The sequence below is a fragment of the Siphateles boraxobius genome, unplaced genomic scaffold (genome assembly GCF_051911475.1).
Source record: "Siphateles boraxobius isolate OS27281-9 unplaced genomic scaffold, OSU_SipBor_1 8, whole genome shotgun sequence".
In the NCBI taxonomy this organism is placed as follows: Eukaryota; Metazoa; Chordata; class Actinopteri; order Cypriniformes; family Leuciscidae; genus Siphateles; species Siphateles boraxobius.
In genome coordinates, this window is record NW_027509208.1 from 9,342,881 (window position 1) to 9,354,480 (window position 11,600).

The 11,600-nt window shown below is 40.0% G+C and overlaps 1 protein-coding gene across 1 annotated transcript; it reads left to right on the top strand.

Moving 5' to 3' along the window:
* Positions 1-8,076: 8,076 nt before the first annotated feature.
* On the top strand, positions 8,077-11,001 carry myct1a (myc target 1a). The gene is made up of 2 exons (XM_077221164.1): positions 8,077-8,475; positions 9,856-11,001. The coding sequence occupies exons 1-2, from the start codon at positions 8,421-8,423 to the stop codon at positions 10,440-10,442; spliced, it is 642 nt and encodes a 213-aa protein (XP_077077279.1). The 5' UTR covers positions 8,077-8,420; the 3' UTR covers positions 10,443-11,001.
* Positions 11,002-11,600: the final 599 nt, after the last annotated feature.

Consider the following 11,600-nt stretch of genomic DNA (forward strand, 5'->3'; position numbering starts at 1 on the left):
TATGCATTTTGCAAATATTTGTTTATGGGTGTAATATTTATTACCATTCACAACATATTCAAACAAATTGCTTGTGTGCCTGTGTGTTAGAACATACAGGTATACCCCTAGTTTTACAGTCAAGGCTTAAGCTAGTCCCAGACTAAAATGCATGTTTGACCCACTGAAAGCAATTTTCACTGACATTACTTAAAATATGTCACTGCCACACAGTAATTTTTTTCTAAGGCATGATGTTTATAAAAGGTACTAAAATGTCCTAATTGAACTAAGACCTAATTGTGGCTTAATCTAAGCCCTTTCTAACCTGGCCTTAACATCTTTTAGAGATAAATTATAATCAACATTTCTTGGGGCAAATAGAAAAGAACATCAGACAAAAAGATTGATGATCAATTACAGTTGTAAAACAAATAAGCTAAGCCTTCCTTGTGTGCAGTACAAAAAAGTGCATTTGTTGTCAACATCCATGAGTTTTGATAAGGAAGCTACATGGGTAGATTTTGTGAAGAATTTTAAAGTGTTTTGTCCTTTCATTACTTCCGAAAGTGTGGTGATTTTTCAATGTTTCATGCTTGAGTACCACAATGTGTGACTTGAATGTTTATGTAAATAAAAAGCTAAATTCAATCTGTTCATCATATAAAGCGGTCGGGTCTCTTCGGAAATTTTGGACTAAACCACTCATATGGATAGTTTTACGAACACTTATGAACTTTTTTGAAGTGTCAGTCGTGTAGCTGTCAATTGAGGGACAGAACGCTCTCAGATTTCATCAAAAAGTTCTTAATTTTTGTTTAGAAGATGAACGGAAGTCTAGGAACAACATGAGGGTAACTGTGCGTTCACACCGGACGCGAATAGCGCGTCAAACTCGCGTCTACCCCGTCTAGTTTGAGCTTGACCACTTTGTGTTAATTCGCGCGTCAAGAGTGAAAATGACGCGCGTAAAAACAAAAGTTTGAAGCGAAATTTAAGCGCATCAGAGGCGAAAGTTTCAAAAGTTTCGAACCCCGTTGGCAGCCATCTTTTTACAAGATGTCTGTTGTGGGTCATTTATCGAGAGAGTCACCACTCTGTATTTGCTCTGGAGAGCAGAACAGCGGCGTAGGGATCATCATCGCCGTATTTGGGTACACCAGACCCTTCGGAGGCGAACCCAGTTCGGCGAGTTTCACCATTTGCTCCAGGAGCTGCGCCTGGATGACGGCCGCTTTCAGCGGTACTTCCGCCACTCCCGTGCCCAGTTCAATGACCTGCTGTCCCGCATCGGAGCGAGGATCACCCTCGGCCTCACCCACCTAATATGTAATTAATTTTTGTTTTGATGATAAATGGAGCCAGCCTAGACTACTACAAATATGATTGTGGTGGTCCCAAACTGTCCTGTGATTTTGAAAATACACCATTCAAATGGTCCTACCTTCTTTCCTCCAACGCTGGCCTTGACTCCACCTATTCGAAGAACATGGACGCGCAATCATGCACGAGCGAAAACTCAGATGCGCGATAGATTGTAATGACGATTTACTACTAATCATGGAACCGGCTTTACTGACGAGATGCGCATGCTTCACAAGCTTTGAGTATGCGCACGAAGGGGGTCACGCGCGCTGGGGGGAGGGGTGTGTGGAACGACCGTTTGATTGACGAACTTACTGTCCAATGATTCTAGGTGGTCTTGGAAATGATTGGCTGGAGTTTTTCGAGTCCTGCCCGTTCCACAGATGATTAAATTGCTTAATTTTCATTTCAGTGCTTCTAACTCAGTGGCTGTAAGTGGGTTAGGAATAGGATTTCAAGTTATTTTGAAAAAATGGACAAAAAAGAGAATCACATATCACACCTTTAACTTATCTATTTTCGGTTTCGGTTTTCAGCCAAGTGCATCCAGAATTTTTGTTTTACTTTCAGCCCAGAATTTTCATTTCGGTGAATACCTACACCAGGTGTGCCCAACCCTGCTCCTGCCGATCGACTGTCCTGCACAGTTCATCTCCAACCCTAATTAAACACACCTGAAGCAACCAATTAAGGTCTTCAGGATCACTTGAAAATTAAAGGCAGGTGTGTTTAATTAGGGTTGGAGATAAACTGTGCAGGACAGTTGATCGGCAGGAGCAGGGTTGGGTACCCCTGCCCTACACTGAACTGGTTAGTTCAGTTTTGTGAACCAGATCAACCGATTCATTGAAAAGATCACACGCACAAAAAAATTTGTTTGTTTGAATGAATAACAATATAACTTTCTGTTTTCTACTCACATAAAGTGTCTAATAACTTCAGAAAATATGGATCATAACACATAAGTCATTTGGATACTTTTAAGTATGGTTATATTAAGCGTAGTGTCAGTTTTGGCATGTCACGTTAGTCAAGCTCGCATCAGCTGACTCTCAGCTGATCCACGTCTACCTATAGGAATACGACGCCTATCACTGTATTCATATATGAGCTCCTTCAGTATTATCAGCAGCAATTGCGTTTCACAGGAGCTAATTACCCTCCTCCATCCCCAGCTCCTCCTTTCGTCAGTCAGGAGTTGGCTTTCTGAGTGCCCTTTGAATCAGAATAAATTCTCGAATTGTGTTGTGCTTAAAATCTTAAATTAATGATATCTGCAATACAGTCATGTTGGTTCTGTTCTGTTTACCCTAAGGGGGGTATTGCTGCTCTTATTCATAGGCTGCATGGATGCGCTGGGAGTTCTTGCCCAGAACAGAATCATATCGCCAATCCAAACTATATGCTAATGGTCAATCATATTTGACGATAGTGGTTCTGAAAAAGTGCTTTTGTAAGTTGAAATCTCCAGTCCCTGTTTATTGTACTTGAATGGAAAATGTGTTATTGCATGCCATCTAAAATTTCAGGGTGAAAAAAGTTGTATGGGTTCTAAACAACATGAGGGTGAGTAAACAACGGCATTTGGGGAAAAAACAATAAACTATTACTTTAAAAAATGAGTACCTAACTCTATGAAGACGAGCAATGCAGAAAGAGCATTTCATAATTTACTGTAGTGGTGACGCACTGTACTGTACCTTGTTTATTGCAGAACTACACACATCCAGAGTCAGCTCTTCTGCTCTTAAACCCTCTCTTTCTTCATTCCCGCTGTCTCTCTCTGGGCAATCCTTCACCCTAATCTCATTTCGCCATTCATTCACTCTCTCTTCTCTGCCTCTGATTCAATCTTAAAAGTGGTCCACACGAAGGGCACACAAGCAATACAACCTAGGTCAATGTGAAACTGACCAAAGATACTCTACACCAGTTTTCAGTGCTTAATTCAAAGAGCATCTGTACTTTTAAACCATTTAAACTTCTGAAAAAGGGGATTGTGTAACTGAATGTGTATCCTCATGAATACAAACAAACTCTCCTCAAGTGCCAGGACGGAAATTCTCCCCAAGGATGATTTTGCAACTGGATACGTCATAAGCACCGCAAAGCATCAATTGTAAACCAACCGTAAACTTTGCATGTGGCTGTGACGATCCTGGGAATTGCATCGCACGTCTCGCAACACACGGCTGCAGAGAGACGTACTGAACTCAGACAGCCAAATAACACTAGCAGAGACATCATAGGTGCAGTCATCAAAGAAAACATGTTAGAATACAGTTAGAAGTTATTCAAAAGTCTTTATAGAAAATAGAAAATGACATGCGTATATATGCTGTGTCATCCTACACAGTGCCGAGGTCACCTTTAAGAGAAAGCATGCGTAAGCACTTACCCTGCAGCCTCTGCATCTCATTGGCAATCTCCCTGTCTGAACGGCCATAGCGCTGAGCAGATGCCATTCCACTGATTCCAAGTCAGTGGTGCTGATGCAGGGCAGCGGATGCGGCTCCACCCGAGACTTCTCCAATGATTTAGGATCAGCTGGATCTAAATGAAAAGCTAAATGTTTTAAATCGGTGCATGCCATGCAAACATATGGTTTCTTTTCTCCCTTTGAAGTTCTGTGCTTTCTGCAGGAAGCAGCCTCTTCCCTTTGCACTCTAGCTCGCTTTCTGCCTCTCAGACTCTACTGTAGGCATCAGCATTAGTTTTCACTGCCACCTGGTGTCCAATCAGAGTGCAGGTCTCGAGTGCAGTCTGTTGACCAATAGTGAGGCCCGAATCGAGTCCTGTGTGTTACTTTAGCAATGCCAGACAACATTACACTAAGTGTTTCGATTAAAATGTTACATGTCTGAGCTTCTGCTCACGGAAAATGAAAAAAGATCCTGGAATATGGCATATCTCAAGCATGGGACTCCATTAAGTGAAATTCGAGAGGGACGGAAAAAAACTCCCATATGTACCAGAGACACACTGTTATGCTTTTCAATTCCATTACCAATTCAATCACACACGCATGTTATAGGAAAAAAGCAAAGTGAAATGCCTGACTGGAGCGTTAAGCTCAGGATTCAGAGACCGCTCTGCTGAGTCTGCTGGTTTTTAAACAGCAGTGCTTAGCAATGACCTCTACACGGTCACTGCAGATGGATGTGAGTGAGAGAGAGAGAGAGAGAGAGAGAGAGAGAGAGAGAGAGAGAGAGAGAGAGAGCGCACAGCAGAGAAGTTATTGACATAAGTCCTTGTGCGCAGAGGATCATATGCCATTCACATTCACTCACCTTCTCCATGAAGCCTCTGTATCCTCCATCATTCTGAAGAGCCCATTAGGTGACAAACTGTTTAGAACCACATATGTGCAACATTGTTTTCAAATGTTTTCCAGAAATAGAATACAAAGAAAGAGAGTTTAACACTGTCGAGCAAATAAACAAACTAATTAGCAAACAAGATCAAGAATGGTGATGTCCAGGGAATTATTTGAAATGCAAATCGGATAAAAAAATCGGAGTTCAGCCTGAAATGATGATTAGCTGCAACATGTTCTCTAAAGAGTAACAGAGCCATCTGCTGTCCATCAAGAGAAGACTGATAGGATAGGATAGGAGGATAGTATAGGACAGGATATAATAGGAGGATAGTATAGGACAGGATATAATAGGAGGATAGTATAGGACAGGATAGGATATGGATAGGACAGGACGGGATGGGATAGAGGAGTTACAGCCATAAATAATACAAATAAATAACACAATAAGATGCCAAACAAAATATACAGAAAAAATCTGATGAAATATTTTATATTTCATGAAAAAACATGAAAAAAATTTTTTGCGACTATTATACCACAAAAAAAACATTTTCATGATTCATGTATTCTATAGAGTGATGGCTTTCATTTCTGATAAATTAGAATGACTTCACACATTTAACACATTTATTTAATATAATGCTAAACAAAATTTAGTAAGAGGGGAAAAAAAAACAATAAAATATATTACACGATGTGCAACAAAAAAACTGATATTGTAGGTATATATGTATATATATATATATATTATACACTCGCCTAAAGGATTATTAGGAACACCATACTAATACTGTGTTTGACCCCCTTTCGCCTTGAGAACTGCCTTAATTCTACTTGGCATTGATTCAACAAGGTGCTGAAAGCATTCTTTGGAAATGTTGGCCCATATTGATAGGATTGCATCTTGCAGTTGATGGAGATTTGTGGGATGCACATCCAGGGCACGAAGCGCCCGTTCCACCACATCCCAAAGATGCTCTATTGGTTTGAGATCTGGTGTCTGTGGGGGCCATTTTAGTACAGTGAACTCATTGTCATCTTCAAGAAACCAATTTGAAATGATTCGAGCTTTGTGACATGGTGCAACATCCTGCTGGAAGTAGCCATCAGAGGATGGGTACATGGTGGCAATAAAGGGATGGACATGGTCAGAAACAATGCTCAGGTAGGCCGTGGCATTTAAACGATGCCGAATTGGCACTAAGGGGCCTAAAGTGTGCCAAGAAAACATCCACTAGCCTGCACAGTGGTAACAAGGCATGATGGATCCATGTTCTTATTCTGTTTACGTCAAATTCTGACTCCATCTACCATCTGAATGTCTCAACAGAAATCGAGACTCATCAGACCAGGCAACATTTTTCCAGTCTTCAACTGTCCAATTTTGGTGAGCTCTTGCAAATTGTAACCTCTTTTTCCTATTTGTAGTGGAGATGAGTGGTACCTGGTGGTGTCTTCTGCTGTTGTAGCCCATCCCCCTCAAGGTTGTGCGTGTTGTGGCTTCACAAATGCTTTGCTGCATACCTCGGTTGTAACGAGTGGTTATTTCAGTCAAAGTTGCTCTTCTATCAGCTTGAATCAGTCGGCCCATTCTCCTCTGACCTCTAGCATCAACAAGGCATTTTCTCCCACAGGACTGCCGCATACTGGATGTTTTTCCCTTTTCACACCATTCTTTGTAAACCCTAGAAATGGTTGTGCATAAAAATCCCAGTAACTGAGCAGATTGTGAAATACTCAGACCCGTCTGGCACCAACAACCATGCCACGCTCAAAATTGCTTAAATCACCTTTCTTTCCCATTCTGACATTCAGTTTGGAGTTCAGGAGATTGTCTTGACCAGGACCACACCCCTAAATGCACTGAAGTAACTGCCATGTGTTTGGTTGACTAGATAATTGCATTAATGAGAAATTGAACAGGTGTTCCTAATAATCCTTTAGGTGAGTGTATATATATAACAGATATATACTACATAAAGAGTTTTACAAAAAGTTGTTCATGGTCCATGTGTTAGATTATTTTTAGGATGAAATAAGAAGTTTAGCTTTTATTTCTGATATATTATTAGTGACTTCAGTGAAAGCCTCACAATAATTTTTATTTTATGAATTTTATAAATTTATAAAAAAAATTAAAAAAACATTTTTTTTTGATTTCAGGTTATATAATGAATGTCTTTAATTGCAAAAATTAAATAAATAAATAAATCTCAATAAATCTCATAAATTATGGCCAAGAGGTCACAAACATGAATTGGCCATGTTCTTGTGGGCTTTTTAATGCAAAAACACGTAAGAGGCTGAAAATGAAGTGTAATGTATTCTTCAGAACTGTAAGGCAATCGCTGATATCTGCACTCCAAAGCAACAATGAGAGGAAATGCCTAGGAGGAACGGGACCGGCCCTAAACTGATATAGGGCCTGTCCCGTTCCTCCCAGGCCAGCGGCTCTGTCCTAAAACCCCATGCTATCTACTGTTCTTAATCACTAAACTCCACATACCCTTAATGAACACTATGAAAGGGAAGCACACTGAGGTGAAAGTGGTCTGGTTCAGGGCAAAATCCTGCTTTCTCTGCAGGGATCTTATCAGGGTTTTGTTTTTACAAAAGCTAGCCTCGCCAGGATAACCCAGCACAAATTTGGCACTCTGCATGGAAAATCTGAAGCGTTGTGATGACCAGTAAGACTACAGCAGACAAAGTGGAACAGTTAAAAAGTCTTGGAAATGGTGTTATGAGATCTTTTGTTATGAAATAAAATGCTAGGGTTTCGTCTGTTTGGTTTTGATTTTATACTGTGCTTTTGTCAGCTGCCATTTCTATGTTAATTTGGAAATTGATATGTGGAAAAGACATTGTAAACATTAACGAATGTGTCCACATCCCTCTACTCTAATATTTTGAATGGGCATATTAAAATTAAAATAAAAATATTAAATTAAATAATATTTTTCATGCTATTTTTATACTGTATAACATTATATTTTATTTATTATATTATATTAGAGATACACTTCCATTTAATTTGGGGTCAGTTCTGTGAAATAAATTTATACTTCTATTCAGCAAAGATAAATTATATTAATTTAAAAAACAAGTGACGGTAAAGAAAGCTTTACAATCACATAAATTACATTTTAAAATATATTAAAATAGATTTAAACTGCAAACTGGTAAAGTGCCATCATGGCGACACAATGGTATTGTTCATTGTATACATCATTGTTCATACCAAGCAACTGGAAGAGAAAGGAAAATAGGGAAGAGTAAAATATGATGAATTTTGGCCAAGGGAAAGGGGACAAATGAACAAACAGGAGGATAAATGGATTTCACACACACCTTGATTCTCCTCCTCTTTGTACACTCCTCCCTTTCCTCTCCATCCCACAGGAACCCTGGTCTGCAGAGATAAGGACAGCCTGCTGCTAATTTTAAGCAGGAAAGGCAGGAAATGTGAAGTGAAGACTTTGCTTTTCAACAAACAACAGAGTAGCGACCCCGGCCTTGGAGAGTATCCTGTGTACCAGAGTGCTGAGCAGTCTGGGGCTGAAAAAGAGACGCAGACAGAGAGAGAGAGAGAGAGAGAGAGAGAGAGAGAGAGAGAGAGAGAGAGAGGAGGGTCCCTAGAACTTGGGAGTCGGATAGACACAGAGAGAGACACAAGAAAAAGTTAAAAAGAAGAGTGAAAGAAAGAATTGGAGGGGAGAGACTGTCCCCTCTCGTCTCCCCTGTATCTCTGGAGGGAGCTATGGCGGATAACAGCACTCATCCCATTGTGAACATACTGGAGTCCATCGAACTTAGTAAGATATTTTGCCATCTTTACACACTTGATATAGGGTTCTCTTTCGCATACATGGAAATTAACATACAATGTTACATTGTCAACTTTGAACTTCTATAAAAAATCTGGAGAGTGTAGAAAATGCTGTGTTGAGTCTTTTAGGAGAACTCATTTTTCAACAGAAATGCAGACAGTAGTAACTAGCGGTAAAATATTGGCAAAAACAGTCCATAAAAAACAACACCGCCAATGTGCAGTTTTTTCCGTTCGGTCTCTCCAAATGTCATTTCCAGATGATCCTTCACTCTGGACTGTGATTCCTTTCAGCCAGGGAGTAAATTGCATAAATATCCATATTATTTTACACATACAGGTCTCTAAAGAGTTTTTGATGTCATATTCTTATAATAATACATAGAATTGTTATGTGCTGTGGTTAAAAATGGCTATAATTTGTGTTTCATTCAAATATAACACTGAAAGAACACATGGCTCATATCCTATGCTTTTTAACCCAATTGCTCATAAGTATTGTCAGTTTCAAAAGGTCCTGTACAAGTCCTGTGTGCTAATGAAATTGGTATATCTCTAGACAATGGAATGCCATGACAGGAATCTTTCTAAAATGCAACTATTTAATTCACTTTAGCTGCAAAGGATAAGAAAACATTGGGTGTGCCTTCTATTGTGGAATTTGGCCCAATCCTCAGCGACATTTCCATTAAGGAGAAGAAAACAATAAGCTAATTATTTAATGAATAATTAATTATTCAGCTCATTTTGAAGGACACATCAAGTGCATCCTTCATGTCCTTCAATCACGCACAGAATCATTTGCAGACATTCCAATTCACGAAAATAACTGTCCGAAAACGAGTCGGCGCAGAGCTTGTTCATTATGAAATGTAAGACAAAACATTTTTTGGCTTAGATGTTATCTTTTGTTTTGGTGTGAATTTAATGTTTTATTTGCAGCCCTCCATTTGAGATGCACCCTTACTTCATGACATTAAAAAAGTATGTTCTAGTATGTGTGACTACTGCAGTATGAATGAAATTTGGAGGTAGCCTATTACATCCGCCATGTTGTCATGTGACCCACGGCATCAATTGCGTCGCTTCACTCCCATTCATAAATCCTTTTCCATATTCATTAAATGTGCGCTTCAGAATCTCGCCGGAACTAGTAGGTAATCCTGGTAATTTTTTGCCACCTGTTTTATAAATACTGTGAATTCGAACATACTACTCTGCTCACATTCTGATTTTTCACTTACTATATAGTATGGAAGTAGGCATATTCAGACACAGCGTATGTGCCGTATTAAAATCGGTTTAAAATATCCAACATGTCTGATATCCTCCTTTTTACCACTTTCATTTTCTTTCCTATCTCTAGGGGATGTGATTTTGGCCTTCTGTCTTTCTATGGTTGTTGGTCTTCTGCTGGGAGCTGTGGTCTATATGATCTTGACCTGGATGTCTCGTCGAAGGGCATCAGCCAACATCACGCGTGTACCCATCCACCAGTTCCGCTCCACCACCCGTTCATCCTCACCACGCTCTCGGCCTGGCTACAGTCGGCACAGCATTGGCTTCGACCGGCGTAGCAATAACAGTCTGGCCAGCGCTGCCTTCTCCTTCCATCGGCAAACCTCGTCCTCACCGATAGACTATGGTGACTCAGCGGGCCGCAAGTCAAGCTTCCGGGCCTCTACCTTTCATCCTCTTCTTCAGTGTAGCCAGATTGCTCGCGAGGCAGAGGAAGGTGCCCAGGGTAGCCTGCCACGAACCCCCACTCTCACTACCAGCCCTGGGGCGGCTGGATCAACCAGCACTGTGAGTTCTATGGTCACCCCACCCCGGGCCAGAACCCGACCGGATTCCTTCTGGGGCAACAACAATCTAAGGGGCTTCCATGCTGGCCAGACTCCACCACCTGCCTACGAGAGCATCATACGAGCCTATCAGGAGACGACCACGTGAAGGAAGGGGACATGCTACTGTTATGGGGGAAGATGTACATGCATTAATAGACTTGGAAATTGGACAACTGAAAGCAATATTGATGGAACTTAAACTTGACATCGCCAGTTATTTTAAACTTGTATGTGTTGATTTGTGTATATGTGCATATTTCTGTTTGTTCATAAGTGTGCAAAATCAATCGGAAATATCAGAAAGTGTTTGAAAGAGAAAGTGAGATGAGTTTTTTGTTTCTACTGGTTGATTCAACAAAGCCAAAAGACTGTAAGGCCTATATGTTTGTGTAAAACAGAGAGAGAGAGAGAGAGTTTAAGAGAGAATGAAATGTTGAAGGTCGCAATAAGCATGAGGACAAATCTCTGAGACCTTTATTCTGATCTCTATTGCAAATTCCAAGACAGACAGTTATTGCAAACACCAATTTAAAATAGTTTTGCAACTAACTCATTAAATTGTGTATTTATTGGCTTGTTTTCTGGGAACTCTAGTCTTTTGGAATGAATCATTGTGAATATTTCTCAATGCAACTGTACTTGTAAAAATAAACAGACACAATGCATTTTGCAATAGCTTTTTGTCTAAAACATCTGCATGTTTTAACTGAACCAAATGCCTTCATACATAGAAAGCATTATATAATTATCATAAAAGAGATAGTTCAGCCAAAAATGAACATTCTGTCCAGATTTACGCACCCTCGTGTGACCATCACTCACCTTCTTCTGTGGAACACAAAAAAGTATGTCTGAAAAAAAGGTTTTGGTTTTTTTTTCCAATGAAAAAAGTCCAATGTTGTTTGAACCCTAGTGTTCTTCAAAATATATTCGTGTTCCACAGAAGAGAGAAAGTCATACAGGTTTGAAACAACATAGGCTAAATGAAAACAGAATTTTTATTTTTGGGTGAACTATCCTTTTAATGTGTCCGTTTTAGAGTGTTAAACATGAATGAACAGAGCAAGGACGAATATTAAGGTGTTTTCAAGAGGGTTTAGAGCACACACATCCTGGAAGTGACCTGGCATCCTTGAAGTGACCATGCACGGATTTCCCTGACAAGAGGAAGGAATTGTCTCAACAGGTTAGTATGCTAACAAATTAAAATTGTATTGACACCCTGTGCCAACTGCAATAGGTTCCCCCTGTTTGGTGTTAGTTT